This window comes from Nylanderia fulva, unplaced genomic scaffold, assembly GCF_048542155.1.
Source record: "Nylanderia fulva isolate GAGA-0341 unplaced genomic scaffold, ASM4854215v1 Scaffold31, whole genome shotgun sequence".
In the NCBI taxonomy this organism is placed as follows: domain Eukaryota; kingdom Metazoa; phylum Arthropoda; class Insecta; order Hymenoptera; family Formicidae; genus Nylanderia; species Nylanderia fulva.
In genome coordinates, this window is record NW_028190379.1 from 847026 (window position 1) to 867539 (window position 20514).

General features: G+C 26.3%; 2 protein-coding genes and 1 long non-coding RNA gene across 6 annotated transcripts in view; 2 read left to right on the forward strand and 1 right to left on the reverse strand.

Moving 5' to 3' along the window:
• Pde9 (phosphodiesterase 9) overlaps positions 1-20514 on the reverse strand; it is a 268013-nt gene that overhangs the window by 166980 nt on the left and 80519 nt on the right. The gene's annotated exons all lie outside the window — the stretch shown is intronic.
• On the forward strand, positions 1559-3801 carry LOC146722469 (uncharacterized). The gene is made up of 2 exons (XR_014925160.1): positions 1559-1695; positions 2323-3801. It is a non-coding gene; the product is annotated as an uncharacterized LOC146722469 (long non-coding RNA).
• On the forward strand, positions 9047-11549 carry LOC114928939 (uncharacterized). 2 transcript variants are annotated; one of them, XM_085484746.1, is made up of 4 exons: positions 9048-9184; positions 9817-9936; positions 10393-10518; positions 10624-11549. In XM_085484746.1, exons 3-4 carry the CDS (start codon positions 10483-10485, stop codon positions 10876-10878), a joined length of 291 nt encoding a protein of 96 aa, XP_085340872.1. In that variant the 5' UTR covers positions 9048-9184; positions 9817-9936; positions 10393-10482; the 3' UTR covers positions 10879-11549. The 2 variants fall into 2 exon arrangements, with proteins under 2 accessions (XP_085340871.1, XP_085340872.1); XM_085484745.1 differs by having other exon boundaries at positions 9047-9184; positions 10393-11549.

Here is a 20514-nt window from a genome sequence, read left to right on the forward strand (position 1 = left end):
AGCGCGAAAATATTTTCACGAAACTCCCGAATCATTATAAAATAATTATATACGTAAAACATCCAATCGACATTCGCACTTGTGTCAAGTGCGAAGGAGTTTTCAGAAGTTTTCTCTCGTTATTATCCCAAGAGTCAGAGAGTACTTTATACTTATATTCCTCCCAATGTTGCGTAAATTCAATTAAAAAATTATACAATTGTGCGCTAATTACGCGCTCAGTAAATTTATAAAAAAATTGTGTGCGTAATTAGCAGATAATTATATACGCTGAAAAAACAATTTGTAAATTTGACTAAATTTTTCAACTAAATTAGGTACTATTTGCTAATTAAACGTTACATTAGTAATTAAGCTAAATATACGTTTTATTAGATTTAATATGTTATATTTAATTTAAATGTTTTTATATGCTCAATTAACAAAATAATATTTAATCGAAAGGTTTTGTCAACTTAACAAATTTTTTATTAATGCTTCTAATTATTTTTCTTGCTAACAGACGTCATTTCTTCTTAGGTTTAAAATGAAGAAAGATATATAATCGAGCATGCAATTTCGAAAAAACTTACGATTCACGAGATTCATCAACATACAGAGTCTTCTAAAACTTATCGGATCAGCTAGTAATGAGATTCCTAAGGTTATTTGAAGACAATTTTTCCTCAACACGCGAAAATGTCAAGGAAAATCATCATCTTTTTACAAGCTTCCAACTTCTAAAGATATAAATTAAACATATAAATTACAACATACAAATTAATTAAACATATAAATTAAAATTCTATTAAATTAAATCAGATATGAAATTAACTAAAAAATGTAATCCTATTAATATTTAATTAACATTTTATTTAAATAATATTTTATTTTCACAAGACTCAGTTTGCGAAAAATCCTTTATCGAATAAGCATTCTCCGACTTTCTATTACTTTTCATTTCTCTCCTATATTTTTTCTCTTTCAATCGCGATCGAAAAATATAATTATAAAAACGAACATTATATTTCAGTTATTTTCTTCTAATATTTTTAATGTCAAAAACTTTCGTCCGATATTTCTAATTATACAATCCGCTTATAATTTTATCTGATCTGTATGTATTAAGTGTTTAAGAATGTATACGTATAGTTATAGATTATAGCTGTAATTAAGTGAATTTGATTAGTTGTCATCAGATTCACCTGCATAAAACGTCGATATGCATTTCGATATTTGCGACACCTTGTATTATGCAGTTCGAAGTTCATACAATATACCATAAATAATATAATAATTCCTTATTTTGTCCTTATCTTATTAATACTTTATCATTAATAACAAATCTACACCATAAAAATTATTTTATGCAATATTAAAAAACCTTTTTCCTATTATTTTTGTCGTCTAAATGTTCGGCTTTAATTTAGATATTAAAATTTAACGATTTCGCAAATGTAGAAAATATTCTATTTATTATATGACAAGGTTATGTGTCAAATAAAAAAATATAACTGTGTTTGTTATAATAAACATCTTTAAGCGCTTTAGTTCAATGTTTTCCACATTTGCTATTTATTTGCCTATTCAGTGTCAAATCTATCCATAAGCGAACAGCAGCTAGTAGCAGTAAGAATTGAGAAAAGATAATAACAGTGACAACAGTTATTTAATACAAAGGGAACTAAAAGCAAGAGGCGAGTTCTATAAAAAAAAGTAAGAAAAAGTTATATATAACATTAATTAATATACATATAATACAATATCTCTTTTACTTATTTAACCAACAAATATTAATTGAAAAAATATATCGTTAATTAAAATAAAATAAACAAAAAATCGAGTTTTAATAAACTTCTATATATTACAAGCAAATTATTAGACCGCTAGTCAATAGTATATTTCTCATTTTCTGATGTATTTGACATTTTTTACTGTTCCACTTTTACTGTAAAATGTGTATTTATTATCAACGTTTTATCAAGAAGAACGACATATCTAATTCTGTTGAATTAGATACGACTGCCTTTGCATTACATTTCATTATATAAACCTTATATGTTTTTGTATAATACATAGAAGTCTGTGATTTCTCGTGTCTTAAAAAAAATCGTGTAATTTATTTCAAATCTCATAAAATTTTCGTGGATATAGTACCTCACCTTCGATAAATTTAATTATTAATAAAAAACAGAAAGTTAATTATGACAGTAGTTTGTGATGATAGAAATTACCACGAGTAAATTTATAAAAAGAAAATAATAATCACTCAACTTTATTAAAAAACAATTTTAAATATAAAAATCAAAATTATTTATTTAGAAAAATAACCTTTATTTCCAGCTGCACAGATAAAAGATTGGGCTAATAATCAACAAACGAAGTGGTGTAAATTCAAACCGAAAAGACAAAATATGATACAAGCAGCGACTATGACTGAAGGACAGAGTGGTCAGAAGAAGACCCCGCCAATGAATAAAAGCCAGAAGAATACCATAAACATGACCGAATCCAGTACATCATATAAATGTCATAAGTGTGGTATGGAGTTTACAAGTTTCACTGACTACTATTCGCATATCTGCATTCCATAAAAAAAAATAATATTTGATCTAATTTATATTTGATTTATAATTACTTATTAGTTACAAATCGTATCAAATAAGCAATGAACATCTCGCATTCACTAAATCAATCATGATGACCGATAGCGATTCTCGCACTCTTTTCTTTCCTTTTTCGGTTTCTAGAGTCCTATATTAATTACTTAATATACTGACAATGCGTTCTGTTGTACAATAGCTGTTAACTTCGATCCATACTGTATAAGCGACCTATTTAATACACAGAAAGAATTTTATCGTAAAATTTATCCTGAAATTCATGTCAATCACGGGATAATAATAGACAGCAAGAATTTTATAAACGTTTTTTTGATTAATATTTTTATTATAATAACAAATATTAATATCTTTTACAATAAGATATAAAAATGTTTGATCAATTTTACTAAAATATATAGTAAAATATCAAAAATTTTTAAATATTTGCAAAATTATATTTTATATTTATAATTCTACGTGTTTTAAATGGAAGATAGATACTACTAAAAATTATGACAATACCAAATACTTTATATAAATTTTACATAGTAGCATATTTTCTATCCAATTTAATTATTCATGATAATTTTAACACGCAGTATTGGAATTTTCGACTTATTACTACCAAACTACGCGATAAAATATGTAATGAATTTTATGGTTAAATATAACAAAAAATTCTTTCCGTGTATGAATTACCATATGTATATGAATACGTATATGCACATTAAAAGCATAAGATATGAAACATGTTTGACGAATTTTACTGAAATATATATTAAAATTTCAAAAATGTTTAAATATATTCAAATTATCAACTTATAATTGTAAGTGTTTTAAATGGTTAAATTGTGTTAAATGGTGTCAAAATCACTCAGAAAAATGATATTGCAAGTACAGCAAAAATTTTCTAGGTATAAAAAATTAACTAAACGTCTAACTATATCAGCAAAATATTTTTTTGGGTGTATAGATACCAAAAAAGTTATAACAATACAAAATATTTTATAGAAATTTGACGTAGCAACATAACATTTTTAATCCAATTTAATCATTCATAATAATTTTAATAAGCAGCAAAATAATTTTCGACTTAATACCGAACACTACAAAATATGTAATAAATTTTATGGTAAAATTTTACGAAAAACTCTCTCCGTGTATGAATTATCATATGCATATAAATACATATGTGTACATTAAAAACAAGTTTCGTAAATTATTTTCTCTAAGCTTTATTCTCCTTCCTACTATAGTTACATCCGTAAATCTCGAAGATCTCCCAAACAAATAGAATGTTGCAAATGTAGAATTCGAGAATAAAGTATCTAGTATTAAACTAATAAAAAAAGTTGTGTAAAACTGTCAGGACAAATCAATATCAATCATAAATAGTTATTTGCTTTCCGCGCTTGTTCATTATATTTTATCGTTAATAAAAATCGCAACAACATAAAAATTAAATTATACAATAACTAAAATATTCTTTTTCTTATATATTATTTTTTGACGCTTGAATATTCTGTTTTAATATAGGTATCGAAATTTAACAATTTCGCAGAATCTGAAAATATTCTTTTTATTATATGACAATGTTATGAGACAAATCGAAGAAATATCTGTGTGTTATTAAGTATATATAAACATCTTTAAACGCTTGAGTTCAATGTTTTCCATATTTGCTACTTATTTGCCTGTACAGTGTAAAATCTATCCATAAGCGAACAGCAGCTAGTAGCAGTAAAAACTGAGAAAAGATAATAACAGTGATACATATATATACACAAAAAACATGATCTTTTTTACTTATTTAATCAACAAAAATTAATTGATAAATCGTTAATTAAAATTAAATTAATAAAAAAACGAATTTTCAACTGTAAAGACAAAAAGCTTTAAATATGAAAATCTATAAAGAAACATAAGTTGTACATAAGTGTTTTTAATTAACAAAACATTTATTAAAATTTTTTTATCTTTCAATTTTAATTGTCAGTCATATAAATTCTGTATAAGTACATTATTAGACCGCTGCTCATTAGTATATTTCTTACTTTTATATGTATTCGACTTTTACTGTAAGATGTGTATTTACTATCAATCTCTTATCGAGAAGAACGCCACATCTAATTACGTTCAATTAGACTTGGCTGCCATTTCATTACATTTCACCATGTACCCCTTATATATTTTTGTTTAATACATAGAAGTCTGTGATTTCTCATGTCTCGAAAGACAATCGTGTAATCCATTTCATGTCATAAAAATATTCGTGAATATGGTACCTCACTTTCGATAAAATAAATTATCAAGAAAAAGTTCTTTATATAAATTATAAAGAACAGAATGTTAATTATGACAACAGTTTGTAACGACAATAATTCGAATTACAAATAAAATTACAAGAGTAAATCTAAAAAAAAACTAATAATCACTCTCTACTTTATAAAAAAAATTTTTAAACATATAAATCAAAACTATTTGTTTACAAAAATTGCTTTTATTTCCAGCTGCACAAATAAAAGATTGTGGCAAATAATCAACAAATCAAGTGGAGTAAATTCAAACCGAAAAAAAACTAAAAATCATACAAGCAGAGAGTATAAGAAGAAGAAACTGGCCAATGACTGATACCGGACGCGTACCACCCATTTGTTATAGATGTGAACGTTGTAATATAACGTTTTCGACTTACATGGAGTTAGCAGTTCATATACGTAATACACATTTGTAGATAATCTTCGAATTATTATTCAGTAATTACAAATCGTAATAAATAAGCAATGAACATCTCCCATCAAAACTAAATCAATCATGATGACCGACAACGGCTTATATAATTTTTTCTCGTACTCCTTCCTGGTTTGTAAAGTCCGATATTAATTTTTTAACATAACGACAATGCGTCCAGTTGTACGATAGCTTATAACTTCGATCCATAATGTATACGCGACACAGTTAATACACAGAAAGAATTTTATCTTAAAATTTATCCAGAAATTCATGGCGATCATAGGATAATAACAAATTAATAATAACAAGGATAATAAAAAATGTTTGATCAATTTTACTAAAATATATAGTAAAATTTTAAACATTTTTAAATATATATTCATAATTATATATTCTACATTTATAATTGTAATTGTAGTATATATATGAAATAGATATCAAAAAAAGTACGATACAAAATATTTTATATAAATTTTACATGGTAGCATAATATTTTCAATCTAATTTAATTAATCATTTATGATAATTTTAACATGCAGCATAGTAATTGTCGACTTATTACAACGAAACGCGATAAAATATATAATGAGTTTTATGGTAAAATATAACCAAAAATTCTCTCCGCGTGTATAAATTATCATATGTATATAATTATGTATGTGTACATTAAAGATAAGTTTCAGTGAACTATTATTTTCTTTATACCCTTATTCCCCTTTCTACTATTGTTACATCTGTAAATCTCGGAGATCTTCCAAACGAACAGATTGTTACGAATGTAGAATTTGAAAATAAAGTAGTATTAAACTAATAAAAAATGTGTGAAACTGTTAGAAAAAATCAATATCAATCAGAAATCAAATAGTCATTTGCTTTCAGCGCTTGTTTATTATATGCTCATCATTATAATAAGAAATGCAACATCATAAAAATTATTTTATATAATTAAAACATTTTTTCTTATATATTATTTTTTGTCGATTAAATAAATCTTCTGCTTTAATTTAGATATTAAAATTTAACGATTTCGCGGATTTTCAATATATCCTATTTGTTATATGACAAGATTATGCGGCAAATCGAAAAAATATCTGTGTATTATTATAAACATCTTTAAGTGCTTTAGTTCAACGATTTCCATATTTGCTATTTATTTACCTGTACACTGTAAAATCTATCCATAAACGAACAGCAGTTAGTATAGCAGTAACAACTAAGAAAAAATAATAACAGTGACAACAGTTATTTAATACAAAAAGAACTAAAAGTAAGAAAAGAATTCTAGAAGAAAAAGTAAGAAAAAGTAAATAGTAATATCATATTATATATATATATATACATACAATACAATATCTCTATTATATATTTCATCAACAAAAATTAATTGATAAAATATATCGTTAATTAAAATGAAATTAATAAAAAAATCGAGCTTTAATAAATTTCAACTGGAAAGAAGAAAAACTTTAAATAACAAAATCTGTTAAAAAACACAAGATGTTCATGAGTTTAATTAAATAACAAAACATTTATTTTTTTTTTTAATTTAATTTATCTTTGGATTTTAATTATCAGTCGTATAAATTTCTATATATTACAAGTACATTATTAGACGGCGACATTAAAAATAATGAGCAAAAACAAGCATATCTAATTGAGTAGAATAAGTTGGAGATGGTACAAGTTATTAGTAAATTTCTTTTATGTTCTGGAATAATACATCGAAGTCTGTGATTTCTCATGTCTCAAAAAATAATCGTGTACGTAATACATTTCATATCATATAAAAGTTTCTTAAATATGAGAAATACCTCACCTTCGATAAATTTCATTATAAATAAAGAACAGAATATTAATTATTGCAGGAGTTTGTGATGACAATTCCAATTACAAATAAAATTATAAAACAAATTTTGAAAAAAAAAATCATTTAGTTTACAAAATAAATTTTTTAAATATCTTAAATTAGAATTATTTGTGTTTTAGAAAAATTACATTTATTTTTCCAGCTGCACAAATAAAAGATTGTGATTAATAATCAAGAAACCAAGCAATGTAAATTCAAACAGAAAAAAAAGAAAATCGTAAAAGCAGAGATTTTGAGTAAAGGACAGAGTTGTCAGAAGAGGATCCCGCCAATAAATAGAATCCAGAAGAATCCCGGACAACAATACATGTGCCTAATATGTAGAATACGGTTTGCATGTTTTATTGAATACGAAAGACATATTCGTGATATTCATCAATGTAATATATAATCTTTGATTGATTATTCATTAATTGCAAACCATTGTATTAAATGAACATTTCGCATGAAACTAAATTAATCATGATGACCGACAGCGGCTTATATAATTTTTTCTCGTACTCCTTTCTGGTTTGTAAAGTCCGATATTAATTTTTTAACATAATGACATTCGTTGGCGTCCAGTTGTACGATAGCTTATAACTTCGATCCATAATGTATACGCCACACAATTAATACACAGAAAGAATTTTGTCTTCAAATTTATCCTAAAATTCATGGCAATCATAAGATAATAACAAATTGCAAGAATTTTAAAAACGTTTCTCTGAGATTAGTATTTTTATCATAATAACAAATATTATCTTCTACAATAAGATATAAAAATGTTTGATCAACTTTACTAAATTATATAGTAAAATTTTAAACATTTTTACATATATTCTAAATTATATTATCAATTTATAATTCTAAATGTTTTAAATGAAAAAGATACCAAAAAAATTATAACGATACTAAATATTTTATATAAATTTTACATAATAGCATACTATTTTCAATCCAATTAATTCATGATAATTTCAACATGCAGCATGGTAATATTCGACATAATACCAAACACTAAAAAATATGGAATAAATTTTATCGTAAAATATAACGAAAAATTCTTTCTGTACATGAATTATTATATGTATATAAATACGTATATGTACATTAAAAACAAGTTATGCAAAATTTTTATTTTCTTTATTCCCTCTCATCCCTCCACTCTATTGTTACATCCGTGAATCTCGGAGGTCTCACGAACGAAAACAGAACGTAGAACTCGAAAATAAAGTAGTATTAAACTAGTAATAAATATTGGGTAAAACTATAAAAAATAACAATATCCATGTAAAATAAAATAATTATTTGCTTTCCGCGTATGTTCATCATATTAATAAAAAATGTAACTATAACATAAAAATTATTTTATATAATTAAAACAATTTTTCTTATATATTTTTGTCTTTTCTTATATATTTTTTGTCGATTAAGCAAATGTTCTGCTATAATTTAGATATTAAAATTTAATGATTTCGCGGATTCTTAAAATATCCTATTTATTATATGAGAAGATAAAGCGGCAATCATGGGATAATAACAAATTGCAAGAATTTTATAAACGTTTGTCTAATTAATATTTTTATCATAATAACAAATATTAATATCTTCTTCAATAAGATATAAAAATTGTTTGATCGATTTTACTAAAATACTGCTACTAACTGCTGTCCGCTTATAGCTTTTTCATATATATTCTTTTTTGCCGCTTAAATGTTCTGCTTTAATTTAGATATCAAAATTTAACGATTTCGCAAATGTAGAAAATATTCTATTTATTATATGACAAGGTTATGTGTCAAATAAAAAAAATATATCTGTGTCTGTTATAATAAACATCTTTAAGCGCTTTAGTTCAATGTTTACCACATTTGCTATTTATTTGCCTGTACAGTGTCAAATCTATCCATAAGCGAACAGCAGCTAGTAGCAGTAAGAATTGAGAAAAGATAATACCAGTGACAACAGTTATTTAATACAAAGGGAACTAAAAGCAAGAGGCGAGTTCTATAAAAAAAAAGTAAGAAAAAGTTATATATAACATTAATTAATATACATATAATACAATATCTCTTTTACTTATTTAACCAACAAATATTAATTGAGAAAATATATCGTTAATTAAAATAAAATAAACAAAAAATCGAGTTTTAATTATCTTCTATATATTACAAGCAAATTATTAGACCGCTAGTCAATAGTATATTTCTCATTTTCTGATGTATTTGACATTTTTTATTGTTCCACTTTTACTGTAAATGTGTATTTATTATCAACGTCTTATCAAGAAGAACGACATATCTAATTCTGTCGAATTAGATACGACTGTCTTTGCATTACATTTCATTATATAAACCTTATATGTTTTTGTATAATACATAAAAGTCTGTGAATCCTCGTGTCTTAAAAAAAATCGTGTAATTCATTTCAAATCTCATAAAATTTTCGTGGATAAAGTACCTCACCTTCGATAAATTTAATTATTAATAAAAAAACAAGAAGTTAATTATGACAGTAGTTTGTGATGATAAAAATTACCACGAGTAAATTTATGTGTCAAATAAAAAAAATATATCTGTGTCTGTTATAATAAACATCTTTAAGCGCTTTAGTTCAATGTTTTCCACATTTGCTATTTATTTGTCTGTTCAGTGTCAAGTCTATCCATAAACTAACAGAAGCTAAGATCAGTAACAACTGAGAAGAGATAATAGTGACAACCGTTATTTAATACAAGAAGAACTGAAAGAAAGAAGCGAGTTCTATAAAAAAGTAAGAAAAAATTAAATATAATATTTATATATATATATATATATATATATATATATATATATATATACATATATATATACATATAATACAATATCGCTTTTACTTATTCAAACAACAAAAATTAATTGATATTTCACAAATTTAATTTAAATTAATAAAAAAAATCGATTTTTAACAAATTTCTACTGCAAAGTAGAAAAAGCTTTAAAGAAAAATATTTATATAAAAACCTAAGTTGTCTATTAGTGTAATTAAATAACAAACCATTTATTTAAAATTTTTTTTATCTTTGGATTTTAATTGTCATCATATAAACTTATATATATTACAAATACATTATTAGACCACTAAGACTGCGACATTAAAAAGAATGAGATATATAAATCAAATTGGATATGAGATAATTAAATATATAAATCTAAATTATTTGTTTACAAAAATTATCTTTATTTTCAGCTGCACAAATAAAAGATTGTGGCAAATAATCGACAAACCAAGTGGTATAAATTCAAACCGAAAAAACAAAATATCACACAAGCAGAGACTATGGACGACGAACAGAGTAGTCAGAAGAAACCTACAGTAAATACCAATGATTATAAATGCCCATTTGATAGTCAATCTTTTAACACAGCCAATGAGCTTCACGAACATATGCGTATCGCTCATTTCTCTTGTTCGTCACAGAATCGTCAGAGGGAACCTGGGCTTCAGCCTCCTATGGGCGAAGGACAGAGTAGTCAGAGGAAACCTGGGCTTCAGCCTCTTATGGGCGAAGGACAGAGTAGTCAGAAGAAACCTGCGCCCCAGCCTCCAGTAAATACCAATGATTTTAAATGCCCATATGATAATCAATCTTTTAACACAGCCGATGAGCTTCACGAACATATGTATATCGCTCATTTCTCTTCTTCGGCACCAGACCCATATCCTAAACAATGAACATATCGCATCAATTTAAAGTAATCATGATGACTGACAACGGCTTATTTAATTTCATTCTCTTTTCTTTTCTTTTTTGGTCTGTAAAGTCTGACATTAATTTTTTAATATATTGCGTCCACTTGTACGATAGCTGATAACTTCGATTCATACTGTATATGCGACACAATTAATACGCAGAAAGAATTTTGTCTTAAAATTTATCCTGAAATTCATGGCAATCATAGGATAATAACAAATTGCAAGAATTTTAAAAACGTTTCCCTGAGATTAGTATTTTTATCATAATAACAAAAATTACCTTCTACAATAAGATATAAAAATGTTTGATCAACTTTACTAAAATATATAGTAAAATTTTAAACATTTTTACATATATTCTAAATTATATTATATTATAATTTATAATGCTATGTGTTTTTAATGAAATAGATAAATACTAAAAAAAATGATAACAAAACAAAATATTTTATATAAATTTTGCATAGCAGCAATCCAATTTAACCATTCATGATAATTTTAACATGAGGTATGGTCATTTTTGACTTAATACCACGAACCATAAAACATGTAATATTTTTTATAATTTAATATAGCGAAAAAATCTTTCCGTGTATGAATTATCACATGTATATGAATACGTATTTGTACATTAAAAGCAAGTTTCAGTAGACTATTTTTTTTTTATGCCTTCACTGTCCTTCCTAGTATTGTTACATAAATTTCAGAGATCTTCCAAACGAATAGAATGTAGCAAATGTAGAATTCGAGAATAAAGTAATATTAAAACTAATAAATAATGTTGTGTCAAACTGTCAGAACAAATCAATATCAATCAAAAATTAAATATTTATTTGCTTTCCGCGCCTGTCATTATATTTTATCATTAGTAAAAAATGCAACAACATAAGAATTAAATTATACAATATTTAAAATGTTTTTTCTTATATATGATTTTTTGACGCTTGAATGCCCTTATTTAACTTAGGTATCGAAATGATTTCGTGGATTCTGAAAATATACTGTTTATTATATGACAAGATTATAAGGCAAATCGAAAAAATATTTGAGTGTTATAATAAACATCTTTAAGCGCCTTAGTTCAATGTTTTCCACATTTGATATATATTCGCCTGTATGTTGTAAAATCTACCCATAAATGAACAGCAGTTAGTAGCGGTAACAACTAAGAAAAGATAATAACAGTGACAACAGTTATTTAATACAAAGAAAACTAAAAGCAAAAGGCGAGTTCTAAAAGAAAAAGTAAGAAAAAGTTAAATATAATATTTATATATATATACATATAGTACAACATCTCTTTTGCATATTCAAACAAAGTTAATTCATAAAATATATCGTTAATTAGAATTATATTAATAAAAAAATTAAGTTTTAATAAAACCTTCGATAAATTAAATTAGCAGTAAAGAAGCAAATGTTAATTATTGAACTGTTAATGATGATAATAATTATAATTACAAATAAAAATATAGGAGTAAATTTGAAAAGAAAATAATAATTACTCATCTTTACCAAAAAATTCTTTAAAATGTGTTAAATCAGAATTATTTGTTTACAAAAATTATCTTTATTTCCAGCTGCACAAATAAAAAATTGGGGCAAGTAATTAACAAACCAAATAGTGCAAATTTAAGCCGAAACGACAGAAAATCATACAAGCAGGAACTATGAATGGAGAACAGAATGGTCAGAAGGAGAACTCGTCAACGAATAAAAGTCAGGACGATACCGTAAACGCGACCAATATAACAATATGCTCAGTATGTAAAAGTGAGTTTACAAGTTATCTTGAGTTCCTAAATCAATTGCATTCAATAATATGCTCAAGATGTCAAATGCGGTTTACAAGTTACCTCGAGTTCGATAATCATAGGCGTAATTATCATCAAAGTCATAATTGATTGATTATTCAATAATTACAAATCGTATTAAATAAGCAATGAACATCTCCCATCACACTAAATCAATCATAATGACCGACAGCGACTTATTAATTTTATTCTCGCACTCTTTTCTTGCTTTTTTGGTTTGTACAGTCCGATATTTTTAACATGACGACAATGCGTCCAGTTGTACGATAGCTAATAAATTCGATCCATATACTGTATACGCGAAACAATTAATACACAGAAATAATTTTGTCTTCAAATATTTACTGAAATTCATGCCAACCAGGACCATATTGCGAGAATTTTGTATATGTTTCTCTTATTAATATTCTTATCATAATAACAAATATTAATATCTTCTACAGTAAGATATAAAAAATGTTTAATCAATTTTACTAAAATATATAGTAAAATTTTAAACATTTCGAAATATATACAAAATTACATTCTGAATTTATAATTCTAATTGTTTTATATGAAACAGATACCAAAAAGTTATAACGATACAAAATATTTTATATAAATTTTACATATAATATTTTCTATCCAATTTAATCATTCATGATAATTTTAACATGCAGCATAGTAATTTTTGACTTAATACCGAATACTATAAAATATGTAATGAATTTTATGGTAAAATGTAACGACAAATTCTCTCCGTGTATGAATTACCATATGTATACGAATACGTATATGTACATTAAAAGCAAATTTCAGTAAATTATTATTTTTTCTATGTCTTCACTGTCCTTCCTAGTATTGTTACATCCGTAAATTTCGGTGATCTCCCAAATGAATGGAATATTGCGAATAAAGAATTCGAAAATAAAGTAGTATTAAACTAATAAAAAATGTGTGGAACTTAACGTTAAAAAAAATCAATATCAATCAAAAATTAAACATTATTTGTTTTCCGCGCTTGTTCATTATATTTTATCATTAATAAAAAATGCAACAACATAAAAATTAAATTATACAATATTTAAAATATTTTTTCTTATTTATATTATTTTTTGACGCTATGTTCTGCTTTAATTTAGTTATCAAAATTTAACGATTTCGCAAATGCAGAGAATATTCTGTTTATTATATGACAAGGTTATGCGTCAAATAAAAAAAATATATCTGTGTCTGTTATAATAAACATCTTTAAGCGCTCTAGTTCAATGTTTTCCACATTTGCTATTTATTTGCCTGTACAATCTATCCATAAACATCCAATGTAAAATCTATGCATAAACAAACACCAATTAGGATCAGTAACAACTTAGAAGAGATAATAACAGTGACAGTTATTATCAATACAAAAAGAACTGAAAGCAAAAAGAGTTCTAGAAGAAAAAATAAGAAAAAGTAAAATATAATATTTTTATATATATACATGATACAATTAATCAACAAAATTTAATTAATAAAATATATCGTTAATTAAAATTGAATTAATAAAAAAAATCAAATTTGAATAAATTTCATCAGCGCAAAAAAGCTTTAAATAACAATATTATTAAAAAACATATGTTGTTCAAGAATGTAATTAAATAACATTTGTTTAAAAATTCTTTTTATCTTTGGATTTTAATTGTTAGTCATATAAATTCTGTATATTATAAGTGCATTATTAGACCGCTGCTCATTAGTATATTTCTTACTTTCATATGTATTTGATATTTTTTACTGTTTTACTTTTACTTTAAGTTGTGTATTTACTATCAATCTCATATCGAGAAAAACGTCTAATTCCGTTCAATTAGATATAGTTGCCCTTGCATCACATTTCACTACATAACTCTTATATGTTCTAGTATAATACATAGAAATCTGTGATTTCTTATTTCTCGAAAGACAATCGTGTACGTAATATATTTAAAGTCATATAAAATGTTCGTGAATATGGTACCTCAGCTTCGATAAAATAAATTATCAATAAAGAACAGAATGTTAATTACGGCAGCAGTTTGTGATGACAATAATTCACATTACAAATAAAATTACAAGAGTAAATCCAAAAAGAAAATAATAATCGCTCTACTTTATAAAAACAATTTTTAAACATATAAATCAAAATTATTTGTTTACAAAAAATGTCTTTATTTCCAGCTGCACAAATAAAAGATTAGGGCAAACAATCAACGAACCAAGTGGTGTAAATTCAAACCGAAAAGATAGAAAATTATACAAACAGAGAGTATAAGTGGAGAATAGAGTGGTCAGAAGAAGAACTCGTCAATGAAGAAAAGCCAGAATACCGGATACATACCAATTATTAAACATAAATGCGCACTATGTGATATGGTGTTTTCAACTTACTATGACATGATAACTCATATGCGTAATATTCATTTTCGTAGAAGATAATCTTTGATTTATTATTTAGTAATTACAAATCATATTAAATAAGCAATGAACATCTCGCATCTATTAAATCAATCATGATGACCGACAGCAACTTATTTAATTTTATTCTCGCACTCTTTTCTTTCCATTTTTGGTTTGTAAAGTCCGATATTAATTTTATAACATAAGACAACGCGTCCAATTGTACGATAGCTTATAACTTCGATCTATAATGTATACGCGACACATTTAATACACAGAAAGAATTTTGTTTTAAAATTTGTCCTGAAATTCATGGCAATCATGGAATGATAACAGACAGCAAGAATTTTATAAACGTTTACCTCAGTAATATTTTTATCATAATAACAAATATTAATATCTTATACAATAAGATGTAAAACATGTTTGACAAATTTTACTAAAATAAATAGTAAAATTTCAAACATCTTTAAGTAGATCCAACTTACCAATTTATATATCTAAGTGTTTTAAATGGTATAGGTACCAAAAAAATTATAACAATACGAAATATTTTGTATAAATTTTACATATCGTAATATTTTCAATCCAATTTTATCATTCATGATAATTTCAATATGCATCATGGTAATTTTTGATTTAATACCAAACACTATAAAATATGTAATGAATTTTATGGTAAAATATAACGAAAAATTCTATATATATGCATTATTATATATAAATAAATAAGTATATGTACATTAAAAACAAGTTTCAGTAAATTATTATTTTTTCTATGCCTTCACTGTCCTTCCTAGTATTGTTACATCCGTAACTTTCGATGATCTCCCAAACAAATAGAATGTTGCGAATGTAGAATTCGAGAATAAAGTAGTATTAAACTAATAAATAATGTTGTGTAAAACTGCCGGAACAAATCAATATCAATCAAAAATTAAATATTTATTTGCTTTCCGCGCTTGTTCATATTTTATCATTGATAAAAAATGCAACAACATAAGAATTAAATTATACCATATTTAAAATAATTTCTTCTTATACCTATATTATTTTTTGATGCTTGAATACTCTTATTTAATATAGATATCGAAATTTAATGATTTCGCGGATTCTGAAAAATTCCGTTTACATGACAATGTTTTGCGGCAAATAGAAAAAAATATCTGTGTGTATTATTATAAATATCTCTAACCGCTTCAGTTTAATGTTTTCTGCATTTGATATTTACTTGCCTACACAGTGTAAAATACCCATAAGCGAACAGCAGTTAGTAGCAGTAACAATTGAGAAGAGAAAATAACAGTGGCAACAACTATTTATTATATAAACCGAACTAAAAGTAAGAGGCGAGTTCTAGAAGAAAAAAGAAGAAAAAATTAAATCTAATATTTATATATTATATAATACAATATCTTTTTTACTCATTTAATCGACAAAAATTAATTGACAAAACATATCGTTAATAAAAATTAAATTAATAAAAAAATCGCGTTTTAATAAATTAGAACTGTAAAGAAAAAGAAGCTTTAAATAATAAAATCTATATCAAAATATTCAATCGCTTATAGCTCGAAAATAATTGATGCCTCGACGAATCTCACCGAGAAAAACTCGTACTCAAATAATCCTGAGAATCTGCCCGAGTGGTCCGATAAATCTGGGACATCCTCTGTCCGAGGATACGCAATAAGACTTGGTTGACGCAAATACGATCCATCGGGACGAGTTTGGGAGAGCGATACCACGACGTCGTGAAAATTATAGGAGAAAGGATCTTGAGAGAAGGAAAGAGAAAGAGAGTTCACGTCGCTTATCGTCCCGTGGGAAAACAAATTTCAATTATCGTTCGTTCGTTCATTAAGCGTCTTAAGACGTCCCGGCCGCGTTCCATCGGCGCAAGAGAGAGACCAGGAAGAGAGACACGGTGGATCGATGAGAGGCCGGAATGTATACATGCGGCTCTGTCCATCGGCGAACTCGATCAATATGTCCAACAGATCTCGTGCGAATCCGCAAGCCGCACGTCCGACCAGATGCGTTTCTGCGCGCGATACCGTCCATTTACGAGTAATCGAGGGAATGTCACGTGTGGCCCCTCGAGAGAGAGAGAGAGAAGCGTCCAGAAATTCGGACACATGCCGCCGCCTGCGTGTTTGTGTGCGCGATGCGGTCTTGTGTGAGAAAATGAGGTAAATGGAGTAACGAACGAACCGTTAATCGCTGCTGTTTAGGTAATTGAGTCCTTTGCCGAGGATAACAAATCTCTCTTTCTCTCTCTCGTCACGTGCGTTTCACGATATCGCATTGATTCAATTTTCGTTTTTAATTTCACGCCAAAAAGCATGCTATTTAAATTCACTAATATAGTAGAAATATTAATATAATAATAGTATATTATAGTTTATATTATAGTAATATAGTTGTTATAATAATATATAAATTAGTTACTATAATAATATTATAGTACATATTATAGTTTATATTATAGTATATATTATAGTAATATAGTTGTTATAATAATATATAAATTAGTTATTATAATAATAAATTATTAATTACTATAATAATATTATAGTACATATTATAGTACATATTATAGTATATATTATAGTATATATTATAGCATACAATAATAGAAATACTTTTTGCTATAGCAAAATGAAACATATTTTATATCTTACTGTGGTAGATATTAATATTTTTATTATAATAAATATTAATCAGAGGTTAAATAAATTCTATTAGAAAATTTTCTGTGTAAAAAAAGGAAAAAATGAGCTATTATATTGGCTCAAAAAATAAAAAATATTACACGCCGTCAAAATCGTCAGCGATATTAAATATAACGATATAATTTTATATAATTGTAATAAATTCATTAAAATCATCTGCGAAAAACAATTGAGATTACGGGACACTCGAATGAAGTAAATTATATATATAGTATGTATATTTTTCCCTCCCTCTTATATACGTATAATTTATTAAAATTTATGTAATAAACAAATAAATATTTATTTGTTTTAAAAACGATTTTCTTATATCAAATAAATATTTTTCATATCAAATCAATATTATTAGTTTCAAATAAATGATTTACCTATTTGACAGTATTGAAATCAATACTTATAAGAATGAACTAATTTTTTTTCAGTGACATCGTAGCGTTCGCATTAAATTTTGCAGATGCTACCAAGCGAGTACTCTGTACGAGCACAAATATCAAGGCTCGAAATACAGCTTATTGCACACATGGTGGCATTTGTCGTCACGTCCCGTACGGGTTTTGCATTTTTCATTTTGTACACAGCTGGTCGCGTACGTGCGTCAAAACGCAAGCAAATCGAATAGAATCCGTGGAGCGCGAGAACGATCAGACGTTAAAGCACCCACCCGTGTGACATCAAGCGTCATCATGTCCGCACAAGTGCAGAAAAGTTAACCGCACTTCATCAGTCAGATTGAAAAAAAAAAATTATCCAAATTAATAGCGCGATAATAAAATACAATTATGCATTGTACGGGATGTCTACTCAAACCTTGTAAAAAAATTCCCTAAGAATTCCTTGATCCTTCAGATTTTTGTTTAAATTTCAAATAAAATGTGAGATTAAAAAAAATACTCAAATTAATGTCGCGATAATAAAATATAATTATGCAATATACAAAGTGTCTACTAAAATCTTGTTAAAAAAATTATGAAATCCCTGATTCTTCAGATTTTTGTTTGAAATTTCAAATAAAAGAAGTAAATTTTTATAGATGCAATTTTTTTAGATAAGTTTATTGTGCTTTGTAATGTTTCCTATTCATACAATTGCAAAGTTATTAACGATGCAGGTTTTTTAACATTTAATATTAATATATTAATTGTAAAATTAATTTAGACAATAATACTGTATCTAAACGCTAAAAGTATATGCAAAAATATAAGACACAAATATAAAACAAAAAATAATTGTAAATATCTTAAGGAATACTAATTTATTTAAATTAATTATTCGTCAAATTTATTATTAAATTATTCTTGAATAAATTATTTATTCAAAAAATGACAAGAAAAATTAGAATAATAATTTAAATATGAAAAGAAATACATATAATAGACATATTATTTCTTGAGAATAAAATTATCAAAAAATTCCCTAAAACCCTAGCAAACTCATTTCTTGATTTTTCAAAGTTGTTTCCAGAATTTCCTGAGAATACCAGAATTTAAAAATTATTCCCGAAAGTATACTCTGTAAACAAAATAATACAACACTGTCCTACATTTTTATTTGCGTACGTATTTCGCGATATAATTCGAAACGCAGAGTTTTCTCATCCCACGCAATTTGCATTTCACCCCCGAAACATCCATCCCGAGATACGAAAGGTTTCGCGCGTCTCGTTCGACGTAGTTTTTTCCACGGGAGAGGTGTCTTCTCATTTCCTCGAGGCGGATAAAAACTGCCGACGAGAGGAGAAATAAAAATTGCCGAGCGAGAGACGACTCGAGGGTAACAAGAGGGTGTAATGTGGATAGTAAAGACGCGCAAGGGGCTCGTATTTCCATTTCTCTCGTGCGATAGAGACGAGAAAAAATCTGAGGCCGCGAAACGCACGCTGAGTTGACGAATTCACCTGCGGCGCGGCCGGAGATGCACCGAATGCATCGGATGCAGCGATGATCAATAACTCGGAACCGTTGCCCATCGACCCGTCGGATCTTGGGTTGGCCTCCGTTTCTCGTCCACCCCAAACCCACCAACCCTTCCCGCCCGAAAGGACTGACACGTGCGTATCTGAGACACGCATTTCTGACAGCGGAAATGTCAACCCTCATGATAAGTTCATTCGTACGGGAATTTTGCAATAATTGTGAATGTTATATTAATATTAATATTATTATAAAATATATTATGCTTTATATAATGATAATAATACGATATTATATTAATATTTATATATTTTATTAGATAATTATTTTTTCGTAATATTATGAAGAAAGCTATACTTTAAAATAATTTATATTGCAAACTGCATACCTTTGATAAATGTGAATATAATATTAATATTGATATATTATACGGATACAATTGTCTCTTAGAATTTATCGTGAAAATCAATATAATGTAAAATTGTAAAATTGAAATTGTAAAATTTAGATTTCAATATTAAAGCAGAACATTTTACTTAATCGACGAAAAATATATAATAATATATAAGAAAAAAATGTTTTAATTATATAAAACATTTTCTATGGTGTTGCATTTTTTACATATGTATTAATAATTTAATATAAAGAACAAACGCGAAAAATAAATAACTATTTGAATGTTGATTGATATTAATTAGTTCTGACAGATTCACACAACATTTTTTCTTAGTTTAAAACTACTATATTCTAGAATTCTAC

What these genes read in the sequence shown, in the direction of transcription:
- LOC114928939 (XM_085484745.1), top strand. Translation starts at nt 10,483, where the DNA reads ATGGACGACGAACAGAGTAGTCAGAAGAAACCTACAGTAAATACCAAT.